At 41.1% G+C, this 26,759-nt stretch overlaps 1 protein-coding gene across 4 annotated transcripts in view; it reads left to right on the top strand.

The window, feature by feature from the left end:
• KIAA1958 (KIAA1958 ortholog) overlaps nucleotides 1–26,759 on the top strand; it is a 155,883-nt gene that overhangs the window by 112,475 nt on the left and 16,649 nt on the right. For 2 of the 4 annotated variants that reach the window (XM_020905344.2, XM_020905348.2), the window contains one exon: nucleotides 8,195–15,177. The exons of 1 other annotated variant lie outside the window; for it this stretch is intronic. In XM_020905344.2, the coding sequence (XP_020761003.2) occupies nucleotides 8,195–9,001 (807 nt within the window). In that variant the 3' untranslated portion in view covers nucleotides 9,002–15,177. Of the gene's footprint in view, nucleotides 1–5,932; nucleotides 6,048–8,194; nucleotides 15,178–26,759 lie in introns of those variants that run through there. One more of the 4 variants, XM_070459275.1, reaches the window with a different exon arrangement.

The following is a 26,759-nucleotide window of genomic DNA, read 5'->3' as shown; positions in this document are numbered from 1 at the left end:
TAACATATACATCCCAGGTGGTGAAAATGTCTCACCTGTCCAGTTGAGTGTGCCTTATCATCACTTCTAGGTTGTTTCTCCTGTGTTGTCTAGAGGAATGTGGATGAAGAAGAAAATATATTTCAATCCTCTGTCTCACATGGGCCACTTAAATATTTTTAATGAGAAATTCTTAAGAAAGACCAGTCTCTTAGAGAATTAGTAGTATTTAGTTAAAAGGAATTGTGGCATCAAGGTCTACAGTCTTTAATCTCACTTTTTTGGTCCCAGTGCAAGGTATTTTTAGTCTAGTTGTGTCTCTCAAGATAGATATAGCTAGCAGCAGACAAGATAGTTACAGCTGTTGATCATGGTATGGCAGCTGGCTTCTCTGGTGGCACAGACGGTATAGAATCCACCTGCAATGCGGGAGACCTGGCTTTGATCCATGGTTCAGGAAGATCCCCTGGAGAAGGAAATTTCTACCCATTCCAGGATTCTTGCCTGGGAAATCGCATGGACAGAGGAGCCTGGCGGGCTTACAGTCCGTAAGGTCACAAAGAGTCAGACACGACTGAGCAGCTAACACTTCACTTCAGACCTCAAATTTAGTTTCTTTTTTTTTTAAGGAGGAAAGCAAGAAATCAGATCAGACTTCAAAATGTCATCTCAATAAGCAGAATGTACCCTGCCAGTCTCACTCTTTCATTACTCTGGTCTATTACATGTGTTCCACATAGTGTTTTTTCTTCATAAATGTAATCTAATCCTCACTAATACGTCTTTCTCAAAGTTGCTGTCTCATTGATTTATATATTCCTTAGGCTTACTGAGAAAATAGAGCCTCTTGAAGTTTGTATCTGTCTTTCTCAATAAATGGAAATTTGGTAACTACAAAAATGAAATCATTTCTGTTGTCAGCAATGGTTACTTGAAGATTTGTTTTGTTTTTCTGTTAGAGTATGTAATAGTTCACGAGCATTTTCTCCACTTTCTTCATCCCCTGGTCAAGATTATCACAAAAGGAACTTGTTTGAGGCATTCCCCAAAAGTAACTCTTGGTTTTACATGTCTTATCATTCTCTCGGTTGCCAAGGATTGCTGCATAGTTCCACAACTTTAGGGTTTATCAGCAGGTCCGTCGTCTTATACTGTTCTTTCCTATCTGGAGTTGTCTGCCCCATGACCAAGCTCGCTCTTCTCTTTGGTCAGTGAAGCCAGGTTTGCAATTCATAGTGAATTTAATGTAGTATATCTGTTCAGAGTGGCTCATGGAGGGAAATAGTTTTTGGCAGTGTCTTCATAACAAATTAAAGACCTGGAGGAATGGCCATCAACCAAAACTCAACCTGAGAAAACTAAGGAGGCAGCCAGAATGGGCCAGAATGAACAGTTGCTTGTGAGCAGAGAATATAAATTTTGTGACTTGACATTTCTCCAGGAATTGCTTTTGCTGTAATTTTTCTTTGAAACTTGTGGTATAAATCAAGAGAAATGATCTGCACCCTAAGTCAGCGTGGTTCTCCTGACTCTGCTTTAACCCATGTTTGTCAGTTCATGGGGTATCAATGAAACATTTCAGACCTGCTAGTGGGGATCTTCAACATAAAGAACCAGTCATGTGTGAGATGTCATTCTTGCCTTCAGGAAGCTTTCAGTCCACTTTGAGAGACAGACCTATAAATAGATAAAAGCCTGTGCAATGTGGAGAGGGCTGTAATAAAATTTAAATTTAAGAGTTGTGGGGGGGCTTCCCTCATGGCTCAGGGGTAAAGAATCTGCCTGCCAATGCAGGAGACATGGGTTGAATCCCTGATCCTGGAAGATCCCACATGCTTCGGAGCAACTAAGCCCTTGTGCCACAACTCCTGAGACTGAGCTCTGGAGCCTGGCAGCCACGACGAATGAGCCCCCGTGTTTGCAGTCACCAAAGTCAGCACATCCTAGAGCCAGCACTCCCTGACAAGAGACGCCACTGCGATGAGAAGCCCACACCCGGCAGCTACAGAGTAACCCCGCTTTCTCTTAACTAGAGAAAAGCCAGAGCAGGAATGAAGCCCCTGCACAACCAAAAATAAATAAATACAATGATTTTTTCTAAAAAGATTTGTGGGATCCCAGTTGAGAGAGTAACTTGCTTAGTGAAGCTGGAGTAGTCTTACTATATAAAGAGCAGAATTTGAGCTCGATCTGAAATAAGGAATAGAGGTTTTCCAGATAGAAGATTAGGGGGAAAAAGCTTTCTATGTAGAGAAAGTAGCTTATGCAGACTTGAAAGCATGAAAGAGCCTTGTGGTTTATAGGTCTGGCACAGAGTTCAGTGAGGCTGGAAAGCAGAGTATAAAGAAAACTGTCACACACAAAATAGCTGTCCTTTTCATCATAGGGGACTGCAGTGCAAAAGCAGGAAGTCAGAGATACCTGCAGTAACAGGCAAGTTTAGCCTTGGAGTACAGAATGAAGCAGGGCAAAGGCTAACAGAATTTGGCCAAGAGAACCCACTGGTCATAGCAAACACCCTTTTCCAACAACACAAGAGATGACTCTACACGTGGACATCACCAGATGGTCAACACCATAGTCAGGTTGATTATATTCTTTGCAGCTGAAGATGGAGAAGCTCTGTAGCAAACAAGCTCTATAGCAAAACAAGACCAGGAGCTGACTGGATGAGATCAAGAACTCCTTATTGCAAAGTTCAGACTTAAATTGAAGAAAGTTGGGAAAACCACTAACCGTTCAGGTACGACCTAAATCAAATCCCTTACGCTTATACAATGGAAGTGACAAATAGATTCAAGGGATTAGATCTGATAGACAGAGTCCCGGAAGAACTGTGGGTAGAGGTTTGTAACACTGTATGGGAGGCGGTTATCACAACCATCCCCATGCAAAGGAAATGCAAAATAGTAAAATGGTTGTCTGAGAAGACCTTACAGATAGCTGAGAAGAGAAGCAAAAGGCAAAGAAGAAAAGGAAAAATATATCCATCTGAATGCATAGTTCCAAAAATTAGCAAGGAGAGAAAAGAAAGGAGGAGCAAGAATAGCACAGAGATCCTCGGTTATCAGTGCACGGAAATAGAGGGAAACAATAGAATGGGAAAGACAAGAAATCTCTTCAAGAAAATCAGAGATACCAAGGGAACATTTCATGCAAAGATGGGCACAATAAGGGACAGAAATTGTATGGACCTAACAGAAGCAGAAGATATGGCAAGAATACAGAGTCAGTTGGCACAAATACAGAGTCAGTTCGTTCAGTTGCTCAGTTGTGTCTGACTCTTTGTGACCTCATCAGGAGAACTGTACAAAAAAGATCTTAGTGACTCAGATAACCATGATGGTGTGATCACTCACCTAGAGCCAGACATCCTAGAGTGTGAAGTGAAGTGGGCCTTAGGAAGCATCACTATAAACAAAGCTAATGGAGGTGATGGAATTTCAGCTGAGTTATTTCAAATCCTAAAAGATGATGCTGTGAAAGTGCTGCACTCAATATGCCAGCAAATTTGGAAAACTCAGCAGTGGCCACAGGACTGGAAAAGGTCCGTTTTCATTCCAATCCTAAAGAAAGGCAATGCCAAAAAATGTCCAAACTACTGCATAGTTGCACTCATCTCACACGCTAGCAAAGTAGTGCTCAAAACTCTCCAAGCTGGGCTTCAGTGGTATGTGAACCAAGAACTTCCAGATGTTCAAGCTGAATTTAGACAAGGCAGAGATCAAATTGCCAACATCCGTTGGATCATTGAGAAAGCAAGAGAGTTCCAGAAGAAATCTGCTTGTGTTTTATTGACTATGCCAAAGCCTTTGACTGTGTAGATCACAGCAAACTGTGGAAAATTCTTAAAGAGATGGGAATACCAGACCACCTGACCTGCCTCCTGAGAAACCTGTATGCAGGTCAAGAAGCAACAGTTATAACCAGACATGGAACAGTGGACTGGTTCAGAATTGGGAAAGGAGTACGTCAAGGCTGTATATTGTCACTCTGCTTACTTAACTGATATGCAGAGTACATCATGAGAAATGCCAGGCTGGATGAAGGACAAGCTGGAATCAAGATTGCCAGGAGAAATATCAATAACCTCAGATATGCAGATGACACCACCCTTATGGCAAAAAGCGAAGAAGAACTAAAGAGCGTCTTGATGAAAGTGAAAGAGGAGAGTGAAGAAGCTGGCTTAAAACCCAACATTCAGAAAACTAAGATCATGGCATCTGGTCCTGTCACTTCATGGCAAATAGATGGGGAAGCAGTGACAGACTTTATTTTTTGGGCTCCAAAATCACTGCAGATGGTGACTGCAGCCATGAAATTCAAAGATGCTTGCTCCTTGAAAGAAAAGTTAATGACCAACCTAGACAACATATTAAAAAGCAGAGACATACCTTGCTGACAAGGACCCATCTAGTCAAAGCTATTTTTTTTTTCCAGTAGTCATGTATGGATGTAGGGTTGGGCTATAAAGAAAACTGAGCACCGAAGAATTGATGCTTTTGGGCTGTGGTGTTGGAGAAGACTCTTGAGAGTCCCTTGGACTGCAAGGAAGTCAAACCGGTCAATCCTAAAGGAAATCAACCCTGAATATTCATTGCAAAAATTGATGCTGAAGCTCTACTACTTTGGCCACCTGATGCTAAGAGCTGATTCATGGGAAAAGATCCTGATGCTGGGAAAGATTGAAGGCAGGAGGAGAAGGGGACAACAGAGGATGAGATGGTTGGATGGCATCACTGACTCAATGGACATGAGTTTGAGCAAGCTCCAGGAGTTGGTGATGGACAGGGAAGCCTGGCGTGCTGCAGTCCCTGGGGTCACAGAGAGTCAGACACAACTGATCAACTGATCTAACTGAACTGATAGGAATAGGATGGAGAGAGGTCGTGGTGTCTGTCTTTGCAAGCAGTCTACTATTGTATGGAAGCAGGTTGTGAAGACTTGCATATAAGGGAAAGATTTGGAATTTAGCCTAAGGGCAACAGGAAACTGTCAGAAGTTACTTGTTTTATTTTTAGACACTAAGGTAATATGATTTTCTGCTCAAAACCTCTTCTTTAAGAAACCTTTGCTGTCCTACAATCCGCATGGTTACCACAGAAGCCATTATGTTAGTACGGTGGACCACCTCTTCGTCAGTTGTTTGGATTAAGAGTGAGCCAATCAAAATCCCCCCTTCGTATTTTTTGTTCTACTGAAAATAAGAGTTGGCCTTTTGCCAATATTTGAAGCTGTAAGATGTAAACCTTGTGGAGTGCTAGGTGGCTACATAAAGAAAGCTGCTTTGTACAGAGAAGCAGAAACTGAGAGATGGAATCCTGAGGGCCTTGAAATCCACCAACTCTGATAGCCCTCTTGGCCTAGGCTTGTTCAGATCTGGTTTCTCTCTCTTGTAACCATATGAATCCCAGCTAATACAAAGAGAGGTTAACACGTGCAAGTAGGAAGTTTCAAATGACGACATAAAAATCTGAAACCAGCTGAGTTTGGGTGTCATGGTAATTGGGAAGTTATATTAACTGTTACTGGTATGTAAGAAAGCTACTGCTTTTTATATTTATGTGCAGCTACTCTCTTCTTTCTGATGGCTTTTTGACTGAATCTCTTGGAGTTTCCTAGACCAACATTTAGATTATCAGAAAACAGTTATATTTTGTCTTTTTCCTTTCCTGTATGCATATATACATATGTGTGTGTGTATAATTTCTTTTTCATCTCTTACTTGGTCAGAATCTTTAGAGCATGTTATGTAACAACAGTGATATTCATCATTCTCATCCTGTTCCTGACTTCATGAAAAAAGATTTTAATGTTTTCATCTTGGGTATCATTTTTATAGTTCATGTCTGTAAAATAGTCTTCATCATACTAAGAGGATATTTTTTCTTCCAATCTGAGTTGAGTTGGAATTTTTTCCTTTTAATTTAATTTATCTTTTTGGTTGCACTAGGTCTTCGTTGCTGCACACAGACTTTCTCTAGTTGCGGTGAGCAGGGGCTGCCTTCGTCGTGGTGCTCAGGCTTCTCATTGCGGTGGCTTCTCTTGTTACGGAGCGCGGGCTCTAGGTGTGCGGGCTCCCATAGTTGTGACTCTCGGATTCGGTAGTCGGGACTCTCAGCTCTAGAGCACTGGATCAGTAGTTGTGGCATACCAGCTTAGTTGCTCCCAGACATGTGGAATCTTCCTGAACCAGGGGTTGAACCCAGGTCCCTGGCATTGGCAGGCGGATTCTTTTATATACTGTGCCACCAAGGAAGTTCCTAGTTTGAATTTTTAAAAATTTGAAATGGGATAGCACATTCTTTCAAATAATTTTTCAGTAATTATCAAGTTCATATTACTTTTCCTTAATATATGGAATAAGTTAGTTACATTATTTATTATGTTTGAATCATCCTTACACTCTGCCGTAATCCCTGCTGGTCTCAATGTCCCTTGCTTTCCTGCAGTCCTGAATTTGATGTGGTAACATAAGCAGCCCTTATTTTGTTGGTTCCATATTGACTGCTACTTGTGTATATCAGAGCCGTATCCTTGTTTGCATGCTTCTAACATGTATGCCTTTTGTTTAACATTTGTGCCGTGCAAAACGGAAATCACCAGTATTTTACTTAGTACATTTATACTCATATACTTTGTTTTTTGGTATAATATCTGTCAGAGTTGGATTAGAAAAAAAAAATGAAGAACGCTTCTTTTTTCTGTGCTCCGAAATTGTTTAAATACAAAAGAAAACCTGAATTGACTCCATAATGCCATCTCCTTATGGTGACATACATCTTTGGCAATCATTTCACTCAGATCTTTTACCTCTTATTGAACCAACTTTGGTTACTTATATTTTGCTAGGGAATTTTTCAGGTTATTTATATTTTCAAATTAATATGAATAAAGTTTATAATATTCTTTATTTTTGATAGTTATAGTCTTTCTCATTCCTGAAGTTGTCTATATGTATATTTCCTTTTCTCTTCTTTCTCTTTTCTTTCTGTCATATTTGCTAGAAGTTTGTAATAGTTTCATTTTTTATCTATCCCAATTTATGTCTTTTCCAGTTCATTAATTTGTTTTATTTTTATTGATTTACTCTACTATTTTTGAATTTGATCTACTTTTTCTAGCCTTTTGTGTTGAATAATGTTTGCTTATTTTCAATAAAGGTTCTAACAAAGTCATTTAAGGCTGTGATGTTTTTGGAATGTATTTGGTGACATCTCATACATTTTGATACCTAATGTTTTCAGTTTGGTTCATTTTTAATGTATAATTCTGTTTTTATTTTCTCTTTGACCCAAGGGCTCTTAGAAGAATGAAAGTTACCTGTATAGTTTCTACTTTTAAAACATTTTGTATTGAGACTATCTTTTGTCCTAGAATGTATATTCAACCTAAATTGACAATGAGCAAGGTCTGGTTTTATCTTTATGATTCCCTCTTGAAAGTAAAGCTTTCTTTCTAGCCAACCTTCCAGCTCCTACCATACCTAAGGAGCACTCTTTAATTGTCAGTATAATCATTAAGTTTTTCATATCTTTTGAGCAAATATTGATATTGAAACTCCATGGAACATTAAGTCACAGATATTTCCAAACTTATCCAGATATATTCAGGTAAAAGATCAAGGCAAAATCTTGCTGTACAAATTGGACATGTCAGTCGTCTTTCTGTGTAGAATGTTTCGTACCAGCTGTGCCAAACTGCAGAGATCAAGGAAATTAATGTTGGAATGATTCAGAGTTTGATCAGTTTAATTCAGGCATGCTTCAGAGAGGATGGTTGAGTTTTATTGAAGGGGCGGGAAGGAAATGATTTGCTGGAAGAGAAGAAAGGGCTTTCCAGAGACAGTCAGTTACAAAGGCCAGTAATAAAATATATGTGTATATATATTTATGTTGTATGTATATGTGTTCATTACTGTTTACAAACCCTTTCATGTCCACTACTTTATTTAAGCATTACAATAATGCTTTGAGAAGGTATGTTATCATCTCCTGTCTTGTTGCTTGAAACACTGATGTCTAAAGAGCCTAGTGTGGAACCTAGATCTCCCAGCATGAGGCTCACTGTTTTTTCCATCATTTCATGCTAAGCAGGCAGCCCTCTAGAGGGCTGTCCCCAGCACAGCCCCCAGTGAGGATCAGGAGAAGGAAGGAGGGGTCTGGCTACCTGGGTGTCCACAAAACGTGTAACCTCAGTGTTTGTCTCATTTGAGATCCCTGCAGTGAAGTTGAACGAGTTGCTCGAGAACTTTTACGTCACCGTAAAGAAGAGTGACGGCTCAGACTTCCTGGCCACGTCGCTCCACGCCATCCGCCGAGGCCTGGATCGCATCCTGAAGAATGCAGGGGTGGGCTTCTCCATCACCAGCAGCACCTTCAGCTCGTCCACCAAGAAACTCAAGGAGAAGCTGTGGGTGCTGAGTAAGGCAGGGATGTCAGGGGCTCGTTCTCGCAATATTGTCTACTTCTCCCTCTCGGACGAGGAGGAGATGTGGCAGGCGGGGTGTCTGGGGGATGACAGCCCTATCACGCTCCTGTCCACCGTGGTCAAGTACAACAGCCAGTACCTGAACATGAGGACGCTGCAGGAGCATGCGGATCTGATGTACGGTGACATTGAGCTGCTCAAAGACCCACAGAACCAGTCCTACTTCGCCCGGACAGACAGCGTCAAGAGGGAGAGCCGGAGTGCTTCCACCCGAGTGTGCCACGGCAAGATATACCACGAGCATTCCAGGGGACACAAGCAGTGTCCTTACTGCCTCCTCTACAAGTACATGTACGTCCACCGGCCGCCCACCCAAATGGAGGCCAAGTCCCCTTTCTACCTCACAGCCAGGAAGGAGGGGGCAGACATGGGCAGGGTGTGGTACGAGGAGCAGAGGATGGGCCTGCGGTCTCTGCGGGGAGTTGTCCCCAACTTAGCCAAGAAGGTCAAGCTGGAAAACTGTGAGAACTTCACCTTCGTCTCATTCACTCAGGTGTCCAGGAGGCTCAGCTCCCACAGCTGCTGCCAGTGAGCGTCCCCTGCGGCCCGGCCACCACCCCGCTCATCCTGGTCAGGGGGCGCTCCCCCCGCAGCCAAGGCCAGAGCTCCGAGGAGGCCGGGATGGCCATGACTTCGTGGTCAGGGTGTGGGACTTCCTGTTTCTTTTGACTTCGGATTTGTTTTTTTAACTGAAAGTAGACAAGTGAAGATTTAGAATGTTTTATCCAGATGTGTGTCACCTCTGTTAAATTATAGAATCTAATACAATGTATAAATGACTACATACACAAGAGCAAGGAAGTTCATTTTATCTAGTGCCTTTTTAGCACAGATTTTCTCAAAAAAAGAAAAAAAAAACTGTTTCAGTAGTCATTAAAAAAAAAAAAATCCCAGTAGCCTAGTAGCTTTAGAATGTTTTGAAGACTCTAAACACTTTAATGAATTACAGTGAGGATCTAGGAAGAGAGAGGCAAACAGGTTAACTACTTCCAGGAGAAAACTTGTGCTTGGCACTCCTCTATGTTTTGTTGGTGGGTAACGTGATCCCGCAGAGCATGCAGCCTTGCTTGGTGGAAGGTCATGGAGCTCCACTCAGTCATGCTGATGGGAAAGCAGGGCTGCTCTTAGCCCTGGGAGGAACTTGCCCTCTGCATCAATGGAGACAGTTTTATGAAAAAAGATTAATACACCAAACAGTGCTTGGGAGAACAAGATTTCCAGTGAACTAGGTGGTTCAAGGGAACTTCCTGCAGTGAGAGAAAGTGTCTTGGAGAAGCAATCTGTGATCAAAACGTGAAAAACCTCCTGAAGCAGAAGTGCCTACATTTTCTTTCTCAGCGTGCTGTGAAAGCTCTTTTCGTTTGAACACTGTTTAGAGGTTTTTTTGTTTTGTTTTGTTTTTAATCTGTTCTTTGTGTCATGCAGTTCTGTCAGCATATAGCACTGGATCTGTAAAACAACTGAAAGTAATTTTCAGGCTTAACCGGGAAAAAAATCCAACAAAATAAGCTGCAAAGGAAACAAATCCCCAAATGTGTTTATATTAAAGAGTTTTGAAATATATTTGTCAAAGTACGACTCTTTCAGCCACAAGAGATGTCATCATTTGAGGTTGGCAGCAATGCTTGGGACACGGTGATGGGTCAGCCTACCAGGTAAGCAAACCCAGCATCAAGGATATAGTGGTAAAAATCAGACCATGGTGATAGGATATGAACACAGTGTGATCACGTTTCACTCAGGTGAGATTTAATCTGACCGTGTGTTATTCACACATTAACAGAAAGTTATAATAACTGCTCTCAATTATAAGTGAAAAAGGAACCCAAAGAGTACTAATTAATAAAAATAACTTCTAGGGAATCTTTATTTTGTATCTGAGGAAAGACTGCCACAACCTTACACCATTCTGTTCCTGTGTGTGCTAGAAACCCACAATTAAAATTCCAGTATACGTTCACTTTGCAGGAGTCCTAAAATTAGTCATATGTCTTTTTCAAAATTTTGTTTTATTTATTTAATTAATTGTTTTAAAAAAAATCATTCACTGGCCCTTGAAATATGTAAGACTTCCTTTACTGGAGAAGATTCCACCAATGCTGCCTTAAGGATTCATGTTATTCCCTTTTTAGTTCCTGCAACACTTATTTTATTAGTTGATCTTTCCTGAATATAGATTAACTTTGGTATGTCTCCATCTGTATGTAAATAACAGGTAATATTTAATAAGCAGTATTATAAGCTATTGACTACTGTTCTGTTGTGGTTTCCTATAGGGATTTTAGGGTTTTGATTAAAAAGAGACAGAACCTGAGGTAGTTTCCCTCACTTGCTGAACACCCAAAGGAAATTTCACTTGAAGAAAGCAAATGGTCATTGTTCTTGTCAGTACTGCTTTTAAACAGAAATACAACCTATGTGAAACTGTTGGGCAGAGTGTGCAGCCTAATTAAGACTTCCATTTTTATTTTGAATAGATTCAAGAAAAAATTGCCATTAGGTGTCGCTTGGATCTTTTCAGATTTTAATGTTTCCAAAAGTAGTAATAACTGATCCAGAGGCTATAATCTTTCTGTTCATAGTGGCTTTTCATCAGCTGAATAACAGTCTCTGCCTCAACTTTGTTCATCACCCATGTGATGAGCTTTCAACCCTCAGAGTTTGAAGGGGATGATTATAATTAGAGTCGGGAGGTCGAATCTCCAGTGATAGCTGATGGAAGGAAAGAATCATCAGCTCAGTGTCCTCACTCCCTTCATCACACGCCTCCTGGGGGAGTTAGTGAGACAGCACATTTATCAGGCGCTGCTCTGGCCATGCACTATGTATTTGGGTGTAGAGGTGTATGTGTGTGTGCATATACACACTCTAAGTTTATATGTAGGAACACCCGGCAAACACCTGACCTGCTAACATGGCTGCATCCATGGTCAGACGATCTAAGTGGGCTGCATAGCTCGCTCGCTAGCCTTTGAAGTTCAGGCCATGTTCTGTCTTTTCAGCCAGCTCTAAACCATACCCACTGGGTTCTCGGGGATTTTCTCCTCTTGGCCTAATAAGCCAGCAGAAGGGAGAATCCCAGGAGAAGAAAGGGGGAGGTTGGGAGTACTTTCTCCACTTACCTGTAGTTTGTTTTGTTTTTTATTCATAAGTGGAATTGAATAGGGGGATTCACATGTTCACAGAGGCAGAAGTTGCCACGGCTCCTGTCAGGAATGGTGGGGCTGAAGGTACTACAGGAGGACCCAGTGATCCTGTGGGCGAGCTCTTGCCTGCAGTACTTTCTGCATGTGCTTGCTTGATACCTCCTCCCCAGAATCTCCCTGGTCTCCCCTGGGAAGTTTATCCTGCCAGAGACACTTGGGGCACCAGCTTGAAGGGTGTGATTCATCGAAATGTAAAGGCTTCAGCACAGCACTGGACACACAGTAATTATGCAATAAGTCTTCCCCGTTTTAGTTACAGTCTTTGGTAAAAGCAATAATGATATTCAGCTAGTCTGCTTTATACCGTTTATTCCTTCCACAACGGAACATCTCCTTTAAACTGTTAAACTTGAAGAGGAAACCAAACCTTTTAATCTGGTCACATTTATACCCAACACATCAAATTCTACCTCCTACACCTCGAAGCCTGGATACCTCAGATAAAAGCAAAAACGATGAATTTCAGAGAAGCCCTGAGAGGCTTTATGAGAAAGGTTTCCATTATTTACTGTGTTTGCAAAGAGGAGTGTTATGGGAAAACCTAACCAAAGTTGTGAAAGGATTGGTCTCAGCGATGTGGCATTTCCCAGCTTTCCTTGGCTTATGTGCTGTATTAACCTGCCCTGACTGATACATGGTATTTGTAGAAATGTGAAACTCTTGTTTCTTTGATTTTTATCTCAGTTCAGCCTTATTAAAACATCAAGCACTATGCCTACTTCTATCAGCATGTTCGTAGACAGCCGCAGAGAAAGTCTAGACAGAACAGCCCTCCCGCCGAAGCAGAAGCCTCTGGCTGTGGAGGAAAGATGGCCAGATTGGCAGCACCTCTTCTCGGGTGGTCAGGGCCGGTCTCCATTCCTCAGCTGTGCAGCGAGGTGACTGGAATTGATCATCTCCAGAGTGATCAGTGTTCACATCCCTGCAGTTCCTTGAGGCCATCTAGTCAGGAAGTGGCAAAACCAGGAGGCAGAATGCCTAATTCCTCAAGATCATACACTGAATCTCCTCAATGAGTGCTTCTCAGTGTGTTGGAATGCTTTCTTTAGGAATAGTAATTTCCTTCAAGTTTCAAAACTCCTTAAAATTAATATTTTAATTAAAATATTAGGCAGCAGAATGTTGATTATTTTTCTTAGATTAGGCTAACACCTAATTACCATTGGTAATTAACACACATTGTTACCACTTAAACAAAATGTTTAAATATTATGCTTATCAGATAATACATCCCTTTGTTGCCTTTACTGAAATCTGGCTGCTCACCATTTTTGAGCTAGTAACCAGTTACCTTTAGCCATCCAGGAATACAAACGATGAAGACCTCAAAGAAGAGTTACCTCATTTTCTCTAAGGAACTCCAATTTAGTCTTAAGGCCCATACATACTGAGTAACTGTTAACCAACAGCCCTGAGCTGAAGAATACATTCAGTTCAGCCTATCAGTCGTGTTCGACTCTTTGCAACCCCATGAACCACAGCACACCAGGCCTCCCTGTCCATCACCAACTCCTGGAGTCCACCCAAACCCATGTCCATCGAGTTGATGATGCCATCCAACCATCTCATCCTCTGTCATCCCCTTCTCCTCATGCCCTCAATCTTTCCCAGCATCAGGATCTTTTCCAATGAGTCAGCTTTTTGCATCAGGTGGCCAAAGTATTGGAGTTTCAGCTTCAGCATCAGTGCTTCCAATGAATATTCAGGACTGACTTCCTTTAGGATGGACTGGTTGGATATCCTTGCAGTCCAAGGGACTCTTAATAGTCTTCTCCAACACCACAGTTCAAAAGCATCAATTCTTCAGCGCTAAGCTTTCTTTATAGTCCAACTTGCACATCCATACATGACCACTGGAGATACCATAGCCTTGACTACATGGACCTTTGTTGGCAAAGTAATGTCTCTGCTTTTTAATATGCTGTCTAGGTTGGTCATAACATTAAAAGTTTCAAATTCATGTACATCTTTAAATGCTTTTACTTTGGGGGGTGATCTTTCAACGCTCTATTTTAAGAGAAATCAGACTTGTTTAGGCAGAGTTCTTAGGTAAGAATCTTTGTTGTATTTTCCCATATAAATTATTATCTGAGCAAAAACATGAGGGGGAGACTGGTGATGACCTAAAGCCGAACTCCCTTTCTAAGAGAAGAACTAGAAGAACTAGTTTAAACTAGAAGAACTAGTTTATCTGGAAATCCCTCTGTTCTGTACCCATGTATCCCGACATCAGGGGGTTTCCTAAAACTCCTCTGGGGGAGGTCCCCTGTCCTGGCCAAGTTCACCAATTATGATGATGATGGTTTTGAGCACTTCTAGTTCTTCATAGCCCAAGAAATCCAGAGAAGTTCCTTATGTTTTAATTGTTGATCAGAATCAGATTTTTATGCTCAATTAAAATACTTTATTATTTATCTAATGTGGCTTACTTGGAAAATAATAATTTCAGGAAATAGTTATTCCCAGAAAAAGATCACTGGATTATATGTAGATGTATATTGCTTCCATTAATATTAAAAGCAATTAGGAAAAAAAAATAAAAGCAGTTAGGTGGATTCCTCCCTGACATTGAGATGAGAATGGGCTTCTAAATCCTTTATGGTCAGTGTAACAGATTTGATTAATTTACATTTAGCCATAGTTATTGTTGCTGATTTACTCCAATAAGTTTCTGAAAGATTCAGATTTGACTATGTTAAGTGCTTCTCATGGTTGCCTTGTATTCTCATTTAATTCTCACAACAGCTCTGCAAGCTAGGTCTAATTATTCTCATTAACTGATAAACCAAGGCTCAGAGAAGTTAACTAAATCTCCCTAAGTTTCACAGAGCTAATAAATTGGAGAACTTAAGTTTGAGCCCAAGTCTTCTCACTCCAGATGTGGTGTTCAAGGCATTGATGGTCCAGTGGTTAAGACTCCATGCTCCCAGGGCAGGAGACATGGACTCCGACCCCAATCCCTGGTCAAGAACTAAGATCTCACATGAGTAGCCAAAAAAACAAACAAACACACAAATTCCAAACCTAAACTACCTTCTTCAGGCCCAAAGAGGTCAATTTATCACAGAGCTTTTTTTTTTTTTAAATACATGTTTATTTTTTGGCCACACTGTCCAGTATGTGGGCTATTAGTTTCCCAACCAGGGATCAACCTATGCCCCCTGGAATGGAAGCCCAAGTCTTTAACCACCGGACCACCAGTGAACTCCCTATCACAGAGCTTTTGAAAAATTAAACAGTTTCTGCTTGTTTGGGGAATATTTTCTTTCTCAAACCATATTGTGTCATACCTTGTATGTGCTTACTTACTAATTTAATATTTTTATATAAGTCAATAATTCCTGGAAAGCCTGATTGTTTTCTATGAATGAGTATGACATTTTCTGCCTACTGAGAACCTTCTGTGTTTATCCAATAAATTACTTGTGTTATCTGTTGTCCACCTTAAAGGGAGATGATCATGTCAGTTTAGTCTAATAAAAGTCAAGTCGTTTACAAACTGTACCTGTTTTGACATGGGTATTACTGCTAAAATGTAAAGGACCTCCTAACCTACGTCACAATTATATGCTCAGGGTTTTAACTTTTGCTCTTTAATTTTGACATAAGAGAATTTTTATAATCTTTAGGCTAAAGCATGCTCATAACAAAATATACTTATTTAGTCATTTGTTTTCTGTTCTTTCCTTTATGAGTACATGTTTTTCTGTTTTGAGACTTAAAAAAACAAAAGGCTCTGGTTGTTTTGGTTGTTAACTGAGAGAGCCTAGTCAAATTCCCCTATTTTACCACTAAGAAGTGGAAACCCAGAGATACTAAAGAGCCCATCCAAGGTCAGCATGACAATAAGTAGTGGAGTGAAGACTCGAAAGCTAATCCAGAATCTTCCCTCTATACCATAGCTGGGAAGATTTGGATTTTTAAAAATTCATTAATGGGACTGTGTCTGGCAGAACATCTGGCTAGCAGAAGCCTCTGGTGAGTTCCAGCCTTCCCAGAAAAACACTCATAAAGACCCAGAAGAAGGCTGCCTCTCAATTCTAGAATCTAGGAGAAATCTTACAATTTACAAGGCATTTGCAGGCGGACTGAGAAAAAACATTTCAGGTTGTAGCTCACTGCTTTCTTTTGTTTTGACTCATGAAACAGGTTCTGTGAAATAGAAAATTGGAAAGGTATTTAATACTTGTTCTCATTAACCATGTCTGTCTCCTTACTCAAAGCCCTGGCGCCAGGGAAGTAACTGGCTTATCCTTTCTCTTAACCAGATGCAACACTTGAAGGGTTCTCTTCCCCACCCTCTCTTCCATCTCCCCACCCACCTCCTCTTCATTCAGTCCAACTCCAAGTCCTAGGGCTAACACGTGAGCAGAAGGCAGAGAGGGTCTATTAGTGGCATCATGCATTTTGAGAAAAACACAAAAACAGTAGATAAGCAAGTAGCAGAATATGCAAATATTGTGATTTTTCACTTACAGTGTAGGATCAGAGATCCAGAAAACCAAGCAATAAAAAGGAAGAGGATGCCATTTCAATACAAAAGTGTGAAAGTAGAAATTGGGCTTGGAAATATGCACATCTGTTTACCCTCAACCTGTACATCCAAAAGAAGGGATTTGACAAACACTTAAGTGGACAGATAGCATAACCAAAGGCAAATATGGAGTTTGAGGGATGAGGACAGCATTTAAGGATGAATATAGAGAAAAAAATGGGGCATTAAAAAAAATGTGACTGAATCAAGCAAAATGAATAGCTTCCAGAACACTTGAAAGTGATCTACTGCAGGGAACAAAATTTTAGAATTCTCTATGTCATATTTGAAGGAACCAAAGAATTGCTTCTGTGTGGCAGTAATATATTACCTTAAGATGGGGATGGATTAAGTGAAAAAGACAGTGGAATAAAATGAAAAAGACAAGAAAGAAGGATTTCAAGGAAGCTAAAAACACAGTAACAGATTAAAATCCACATTGAAAATAGAAGACAATGCTGATGCTTAAAAAATAAATAAACATGAAGGACAAACAATATTTTCTTCCTAATGTCCTTTCAAAAGAAACAGGAGATGAAAATATGGGAAAGATAATGGATTTGAAAAACAGAACATTAGCTAATATTACTGACATTTGCTTTCCTAATGGAAAGACCAGATTGACAAAAATATCATTAGACTATAAAAATGAAATCTTCCCTGAACAAAAAGAAAATCTGTTTGTTTAGATTGAAAGGTCTCACTGCATCCCAGGCCAAAAGTGAAAGAAACTTGCTGCTAGTCACCTCCTGGCAAATTTTAAACTACCAAGGAGAGAGAATGAAAAATCCTTCAGGCTTTCATTCAGACAGTAATAAATTACCTATCAGAAAACAAAAGAACATTCTGACTCCAGACTTCTCTGTTGCACCAAGTGCCAGGAAACAATAGGAAATTCCGAGGGGAAAAGTTGTGACTTTGGTATATGATAACATTTTATGTGTTGTACACATTTTATGTGTAAAGGTATGGGACATATTCTTAGTTATGACATTCAAGAAATAAACCATCTATGTACTATTCTTATAAAGATATACTGGAACCTACAAAGCTTGGTTAAAAAAATTATTTTTACTTAATATAATTTCAAGGGACTTTGCAGTATCAGATCATTATTACCCACTAGAAGAAAAATACGTATGCTTTTAAATAGATAATATGGCCAGAAGCCACATATCCCAAAATGCTCAAAGTCCTCACTTACTAAGTGGACTGAACTAATACAGAAAATGAAAAACAGTTGCCACCTCACAGCATCATGTTTCTTCATTTTTCAATTACTGAAGTAATACTTGATCCCAAATAGTTCAGCTGGTTAAGAATCTGCCTGCAACACAGCAGACCCTGGTTCAATTCCTGGGTCAGGAAGATCCTCTGGTGAAAGGGATAGGCTACCCACTCCAGTATTCTTGGGCTTCCCTTGTGCTCAGCTGGTAAAGAATCTGCCTGCAATGCAGAAGACCTGAGTTCAGTCCTTGGGTTGGGAAGATCTGAAGAAGGGAAAGGCTACCCACTCCAGTATTCTGGCCTGGAGAATTCCGTCTCAGAGTGGGACACGACTGAGCGACTTTCAATTTCACTTTTTCATTTTCATAGTATAAATAGAAAATTTAGATACCTTTTTACAAAGTGTAATTGCTCTGTTTTCCTCACTAGCATTTAGAACACTATCTTGATAGTCCCTTGCTTCCATGTGAGAACGGGGAGGCAGTCCCCCGTCTGTCTTGGGGTCTGAGAGCTTGTGGAGGCCGTCTTGTGTGCCTCACTATTCCCAAACTCAGAACAGCAGGTGCAAAAGTAGAAAATTACAGAAGATAAATGTGTGTGACCAGGAGAAGTAAAACTTGTTTTAGAGTACAAATGCCAGAAAAACATGATACACGCTAGTATCATATTTCAGTTTCAACAACAGGAAACTGGCTAGAGGCAGTTGAGGGGCTTTCCTCAGCTGTACTTGAGGTTTTACAGAATTGTGTTTAAATTCAGATAGTAAGAGAATAAAAGCGGTAAAAACAAAAACAAAAAAGCTCACTAAGTTACTTCCAGGGTCTACAGTGTCAGTGTTAGAACTTAAACCTGCGTTGCTTCGTTTTGGTTTTCATTTGGTTGCACTGAACAGACTTGAAAACACATAGGAATACTGAGCATCGTTGACCTTGCTCAGGTCCTTGCTGGTGGCATGAAGGTTTTGTCTGTGCACCCAAGTGGTCATGACAATTGACAATGGAATTTACATTTTCAACAAACTTAGCACGTTTGCTTTAAATTTAGCAATAACAAGTGAGTGGGTTGCTTTGCGTTTGTTTAGTTTTTCTTCTGAAGCACAGCAAAACCTCTTCCAGATGGAAAGAGTCTCTTATGGATAAATTCCAAGTGTAACCTTTCCCAGGGTCTCTTCTTGCTTGGCTGTAACTGACAAAAGTCTGTTCACTTTAACTGCTTGGACAAGAAACAAGATGCTTTTATTTAAACTTTTAATGCTTTCTCTGTAGTTGTATGTTCCAAAAGGTGGCAACAGAACTGGGTCCTGATGTTTTTGTTGTCCTGGATCTTTTTTTTTTAATGTAGAGAGGCTGTCGGTAATTTCTTAACACTGGCCATAATTTCTTAACACTGGGAACATCATTCTGAATGACAGAGAAATGGTCAGTAACTTGAATTATTTTATTGTACCATTTTCAACTTTTTCTTTCTTCCTCCAGTGTGGCCTGCACACAATACTCCTATTTTTGTGCACATGCGACCTCCTGAGTGGGAAAGCGTGCATAACCTTGAGTTTCTATCATAGAGTGTCAGGGTTTCTTGTTCATTTAGCCCAGCTCTCTGATTGATAGTCTGGTTTAGTTGTAACGATTTGCAAGGTTCTGGGTTTTTTTTTAAGCTGTTGGTGTATTGTTTGGTTTGGTTTATGTACATGCAGCTTGAATGTTTAACCCAGATTTTTGAAAATAAAATGTTAATGTATATTTTATGTCTTTTATTAAAATAACTGAGTCATTTTAACTTAACCAGCAGTATGTATGGTTTCTGGATTTTTTTATTTTAGTATCATGTTTCTGGAAATATGTTTTCCTTTGTATTTTGCAAAATGTTAGGATATTTTGAGCAGCTTTGTACCTGTATTCTATGTCTCCTGGCTACTGTTCTGGGTGAAATAGTCCTGACTGACTCTCCCTCTGGTTCTCTGACTTGGGTTTCTTCACTAGGCAGGCTGAGAGCCCATTTAGGAAACTCTCAAATCCTTAAGTATTTTTCAGAAACTTGTTTCTTAGGAATGATCTTAACTGTTGTATAGAGAGAGAGCAGTAAATTTCAGTGACTGTATGTTGACCATTGTATATATGTCTCTAATGTTTTCCTGCTCTTTAAATTAGTATTTATGACTTCACTAAGTCGTGTCTGACTCTGCAACCCCATGGATTGCAGCATGCCCAGGCTTCCCTGTCCTTCACTATCTCCCTGAGTTTGCTCAAACTTGTGTCCATTGAGTTGGTGATGCCATCCAACCATCTCATCCTCTCTTGCCCCGTTCTCCTGCCCTCAGTCTTTCCCAGCATCATGGTCTTTTCCAGTGAGTCAGCTCTTTGCATCAGGTGGCATTTATGATTTTAAGGGAGTGCATTTAATCCTAAAGCCTTTTAAAGTCGAAATTTACTGCTCTCTATATATACAGGAGTTAAAATCATTCCTAAGAAACAAGTTTCTGAAAAATACTTAAGTATATGTAATAGTGAAAAGATGAGAAGTTTCCTTCACAGTTATTGACCCTAAGGCAAATTTCATCTCTGCTCATTGTTTTGCTTATAATTTTTAAAAAGACTCCTGAACCAGTTAAAAAACTTGATGAATGCTATAGTTCATCTTACCAAGAAGATCCTTATTTGCATGCAACATTACACATATAAACCCACATTTAAAAACTCCTGCGCTAGATTTTTAAAAGTTGTCTTTTTGAGATTTATGCTAAAATATTTAAGAATCTTCAAAATAATCCAGAGGGGTAGAGAAGGTGGAGCTGTAGATAGTACATAAACTGGCCTCAGAGTAGATCAAAAGCAGATCATTGGGTACAGAAGAATTCATTATACTCTTCTGGTTTTTTGTAGATACTTGAAATTTTCTCTAAGGCAGAGTTTACAACAAACACACAAAAAATTCTTTTAATAGAGATTCCCCAACCCTCCTCACCCATCGTAGAGAATCACAAAATTTTCAAGCTGAAAGGAAGGACCTAAGGAAAGACAAGAGTAATGATGCTGATAAGAAAGATCCTCTAGATAATACCCGAGGAAAATTTTCAGGCAAGAATGCAGAGTTGCAGCAGTAAGGGCAAAAACAAGTGAAATTTCTACCAGATGGGAACACATTTTTGTCTCTCTGTTTAATGCAGAAAGAAGATCTGGGGAACTCATGACTCCCATAGTCTTAGGTATGATGTGGAGATAGGTACAGAATGTCTCTAAGGATGGAGATGTGATCCACCACACTGAAAGTACTGGGAAGATGGCCACCCTGAGCTGGGGCCCCAAGGGCCTGGGGTAGCATGTGGCTTTCTAGGCCTTGAGGACAAATACTCCTCATGGTGTTGCTCTGGAAACTACATGCTACCAAAATCTTGAAAGAAGAGAGAACCTGCAGACAAGGGCCAGCAAGGATGCAAGTGTAGGGTAGACAGACGTAGAGATGGCCATGGCCTGGTGCCGCCCACTCTCCCCTGGGTGTCAGGACATTATCTCAGTGCCTGCGCGCATCTCTCAGGACCGTACCTTTTGGCTTATTTCAGTCCATGCCGTCTCCTTTTTCTCACTCTCTCCCAGATCAGAACCTGGAGCCCCAGCTGGTGTGCGGCCTGACTACCTTCTCCACTACATTTCCTTTTCTGTTTCTTCTCGGTTTCCATTTTATTTCCTGCTCTGCTTAGGACCATTCTCACTACCATTTTTGCTGGGAACACACCAGGGACAGACACGAAAGACATTAAACAAGATCTATTTCAGCAATAAACAAGCTTCTTGTATTTCTCATGGGATCCCAAAGAAATAAGGATGAGAAATAAAAATTCCTGCCGGAGTATTTACAGTGTACTCAGCTGTTGAAATGTTCCAAATGCAATCAAAGAAGTAATTTAGCACATTTCTAATACACTTAAGTATGGTAATAATGTGTAAGAGTTTGGTCACATTTAAAGAACCCTGTGAATCTTTCAGGACATTATTAAAGAATCTAATGCCCACCAATAGCAAATAACATTTTCGACAGTTAATAGTTAATACTGTATTTGTGGTTTGCTGTTGTCGGTCGCTAGGATAATGGCCCAGAATTGAAAGGATACAATTGAGTCTCCCCCTTGGCAGGGGACAGCATGATCTGGATAGCTCCTTTTGTCCTGTAGTCTCAGGATATGTGCAGACAATGTACAGTCCACTGTCATGATTTTTCCCTTAGTATATCAGCCCAGACAGGGCACTGTTGCCCAAGTGTCAGCCATTCATGTCCCTCCTCCACAATTTTGTGATAGCTGAGTGCACTTGTTCTGTTATTTACTATCTTTTTTTAAAAAAATGATCCATTTTTTTAACTTGAATTTATTTTAAAACTAGAAATAAATACGTCTTTAAAAACCAGAGTTCCTGGAGTCAAACCTCTCAGGTTCAGATTCCAACTCTGCCTCTTACTAGTTCTGTGATCATGGGCAAGATATTTGACCTCTCTTTGCCTCAATTTCTTCATCTATAAAATGGATATAATAATAATAACTATCTTGTAGGCTTGTGGTGAGGATTAAGTAAGGATTTTAACATATGTAAAGCACTTAGTACAACAGCTAGTACCTAGTAACTGTCAAAAAATAACAACCATTAGCTGTGGTTGTTTATGGGCTTCCCAGATGGCACTAGTGATAGAACCTGCCTGCCAATGCAGGAGATGTAAGAGACGCGGGTTTGATCCCTGGGTTGGGAAGATCCCCTGGAGGAGGGCTTGGCAGTCCACTCTAGTATTCTTGCCTGGAGAATCCCATGGACAGAGGAGCCTGGCGGGCTGCAGTCCATAGGTTTGTAAAGAGTTGGACACAATTGAAGCGACTTAGCATGCACCCATGCCTGTTTATTTATATTGCTACATAAATGCTGTATTACTTGTACATTGAGATAAAAATACATAAGTATTAAAATTTAAAAAAATTTAAAAAATACATAAGTACTGAAGTTAAAAATGTTCACCCATATACACCCCAAGAATCCTCTGTAGCATAACACAATAGCCACCCTGTGGGAAGCAGCTTGGCCAGCTTCTCCTTTCTCAAGTGCTATTCTCCTTGGCTTCCATGATTTAAGGCCTCACTGCCTCCCAATTTTTTTTGCTGTGTCTCTAGATTTCTTTTTCAGGCACGTCATTCATTGACTGTCATTCATACTGACTCAGTTTTATACACTTGGTTGGGCTGATTTCATCCACTCCTATGGCCTGAGCGTTAGCAGATCTGTGTTATTGAAACCTTTCTCAACTGGGGCTCTTCATCCGAACCGCAGAATGCAGAACTCAGCTCAACTGCCTGTTTGCTCAGTTCTTCTGAGGAGAGCTAGTGTCTTTCTAGGTCAGGGAAGAGATGTTCGTTCCTTCCAGATGGTGGAGGCCTTAGCACTTACTGCTCTAGTGGAAGCCCAGCTGAGAAAGGCTCCTCAACCCCCTGGCCCACCAGCACTCCTTCCTAAGGAAATGGCACCTGTGTCCACTGTGTTGCCCAAGACAGAAACCTGACAATTACTCTATGACCTACGTCTTCCCTCTTCCCCCATTCCCCTCCCATCCTCCATTGTGTTTCCGTCCCTGGATAATTCCACCTACCTTAGTGTTAGTAGCATTAGTTGCTCAGTCATGTCTAACTCTTTGTGACCCCAAGGACTGTAGCCCGTCAGGCTCCTCTGCCCATGGGATTATCCTGGCAAGAATATTGGATTGGATTGCCAATTTCTTCTCCAGAGGATTTTCCCAACCTGGGCCTCAAACCCGGGTCTCCTGCATTGCAGGCAGATTCTTTCCCATCTGGGCTACAGGGAATAATCCTTGAATTTCTTCCCTTCCCATTCTCCTTTCTGCCACCAGTTTGGTCAGCCCATACCATTTGCCCCAGGATGACATATGTCAACCTGAGTGGTGGTGTTGCCTCTACTATTCTATCCTCCACTGCTTCCTTGAAAAATCTCAGTAAACGCACATCTTATTATATCATTTTCCCACCCATGGCTCTCCAAAGCCCTTCTGATAAAGCTCCATGTCCTCCATGTGGATGCCAGCTCGTGCCGTCACCCTATTCCCTCCTCTCTGCATTGGGCCAGCGCTTCCTTCACCTCTGCCTGGGATACCCTTTCCTTCTACCCACTCCTCTACCATCACCGCTTTCTTTTGTGAAAGTCTTGATCTTCAGTTCTCGTCCAGCATGCTGGACGTGTGAACTCCTCCTCTAAGGAACAGCCAATCCTCTTGGATCTGCAGCCTCAGGAGTTAGCAACGTTGAACTGGACCTACTAGCTGGTCACTGTCACCCTGCGGGGCCACTCCCATCCCCAAGGAGCCAGGTGTGTTCCAAGGGAGCAGCTCAGCCTTTGCCCCACGAATTGGCTAACCTAGGAGACCAGGCAAGGGGCTGTGCTTCAGCTTGTGGCTGCTCAGAGCCTGTCTTTTCACTGTTGGATGTTTTTCTAAGAGAACTTGAATTAATAGCTCAGTAATGAATAATGAGGCGCTGGCACACACTCCTGTTTTCTTAACAGAATTATGGCTGCCAGCTTCACTGTGTTTGCTACAATATTGCAAGGCTCTGGAATCTCCTGGGAGACTCCCAGTAGTTATAACATCTGTGGCATGGAGCTGGTTTCCAAAAGATTGCACTAAAGAATCATCCAAAGAGGTACAGCTATGTTCCTTTTGACCAAAGGGTTTCAACCAGCACCCATGGCTGGGTTTCAAGGAGTCTAGGAACCCCCTAAGATTATAGGTGTAGTTTGTATGTCTGTGTGTACATTTGCTTGGGGGGAGGGTCCATGCTGAGGACCAAGATATCAGTTTTCCCTTTGAATGATTAGACATTTCATTTATTCATTAAAATGTTTGAACATTTGTTATAATTTGCCAAGCACTATCCTAAGCACAGCTTCCCCGGTGGCTCAGCAGTAAAGAGTCTGCCTGCGATGCAGGAGACCTGGGTTGGATCCCTGGATTGGGACAATCCCTTAGGAGGGCACAGCAACCCACTCCAGTATCCTTGCCTGAAGAATCCCATGGACAGAGGAGCCTGGCGGGCTACAGTCCATAGCGTTACAAAGAGTAGGACACGACTGAAGCAACTGAGCAAGCAGGCATCCTAAGCACTGGGGGCATACATCAGTAAAACAAACACACACACAAAAGTATCTGCACTTATAGCCCTTATATTCTAGTGGGAGAAGGCAGATAATTAAAAAGTTAATTACATTCTATGTTAGAGGGTGCCAAGTGCCACAGAGAAAAAGTAAGCAAGGCTGTTTTGAGATGGATGAAGTTTGGAATACAGTGGTCCAAGAAGGCATTATTGAAAAGCTAACATTCAGTAAAGACTTGAGACCATTGAGAGCAAGCTACATGGTTAAAGGCAGGGAAAGGGAAGAAGACCGCACCAAGCAGAGGGATCAGAGAAGAGCGGGGGACACCCCAATCTCTTCGGTTACTTTTGCTTGACATTAAGGCAGACAGCAGGGTCTGAGAAAACATCACCACCTTCCAGCAGAGTGGAACCGCTGAGCATCTCAGGTCAAACCATTTTCTGTTGGATGGACCAGGCTAGTTTGTCTAACCAAAGCGGCAAAGAATATCACTCTGGACCAGGGACCAACATCCATTATCAATCAAACCTGTTAGTTCTAGCGCAAGGTGAAAGCGCATATACTATTTTCTCAAATTTCCAATCATCATTTTGGTCACTGGCCATTTTCAGGAGATCAACAGCCTCTCCGTAGAAAAGCTTACTAACTGTAAGGGGGACAGAGAGTATACTAAGACTCAAGGGGGAGAAAATTTTAACTTTGATTGCCTGTTTTCAGCTAAATTCTCTGTTCCAACAAATAGACTCATTTGACAATATTTTGTAGATTTGTAATCCATTATAAAGATTTTGACTTTACTCTTAGTGAGATGGAAACTTATTAAAAGACATGATCTTACGTTAAAATTATGGTAAAATATACATAAAATTTACCATCTTAACCATTTTTAAATGTTAAAATTTGGTGGCATTAAGTACATTCACATTATTATGTAACCATCACAACTATCCATTTCCAAAATTTTTTCACCACCCAAGAGTGTAACTCAGTACCCATTAAACAATAACTCATTTCCCCCTTCTCCCAGCCCCTGGGTAACCACTGTTCTACTTCCTATTTCTGGTGAATTTGACTGTTATAGGCACCTCATATAAAGTGGACTCATTTGTCCTTCTGCATCTGGTTTATTTCAGTTAGCATAGGCTTCAGGGTTCATCTATGTTGTAGTATGTATCAGAATTTCATTCCTTTTTAAGGCTGAATATCCTGTTGTGTATATATACCATACTTTGTTCCTTCATCTGATGATGGCCATTTGGGTTATTTCCACCTTTTGGCTCTTGTGAATAATGCTTCTATGAACATGGGTGCACACCTATCTGTTTGAGTCCCTGCTTTCAGATCTTCTGAAGTGGAATCACTGGATCAAATGATAACTCTATGTTTAATTTTTTGAGGAACCATCCTACTGTTTTCCACAACAGTTGCACTGTTTTACATTCCCACCAACCTTGCATCAGGGTTCCAATGTCTGCACATTCTCACCAACAATTTGTTTTCTGTTTTTCTTTTGACAACAGCCATCCGGGGTATGAAGTGGTCTCATTGTGGTTTTTTTATTTTTTTCTTTTTAATTTTTAAAAAAATATTATGAATTTTCCACGGGAGGTTTCTGTCCTCCCTGAGCTCGCCTTAGGACACCTGCATTACCATTTGACAGGTGTACCGCCGCAGTCAAACTCCCCACCTGGCACTGTCCCCGGAGCAGGTCAGTGAAAAAACGATCAGAGTAGTGGTATTTCACCGGCGGCCCGCAAGGCCGGCGGACCCCGCCCCGCCCCCTCGCGGGAAACGGGGGGGCGCCGGGGGCCTCCCACTTATTCTACACCTCTCATGTCTCTTCACCGTGCCAGACTAGAGTCAAGCTCAACAGGGTCTTTCCCCGCTGATTCCGCCAAGCCCCTTCCCTTGGCTGTGGTTTCGCTGGATAGTAGGTAGGGACAGTGGGAATCTCGTTCATCCATTCATGCTTGTCACTAATTAGATGACGAGGCATTTGGCTACCTTAAGAGAGTCATAGTTACTCCCGCCATTTACCCGCGCTTCATTGAATTTCTTCACTTTGACATTCCAAGCACTGGGCAGAAATCACATCACGTCAACATCCACCACGGGCCTTCGCGTCATTGTGGTTTTTTATTTGCATTTCCTTAATGATTAGAGATGCTGATAATATTTTCAGAGGCCTTA

The sequence above is a fragment of the Odocoileus virginianus genome, chromosome 31, assembly GCF_023699985.2.
Source record: "Odocoileus virginianus isolate 20LAN1187 ecotype Illinois chromosome 31, Ovbor_1.2, whole genome shotgun sequence".
Classification (NCBI taxonomy): domain Eukaryota; kingdom Metazoa; phylum Chordata; class Mammalia; order Artiodactyla; family Cervidae; genus Odocoileus; species Odocoileus virginianus.
This window is presented reverse-complemented; position numbering and strand designations above follow the sequence as displayed.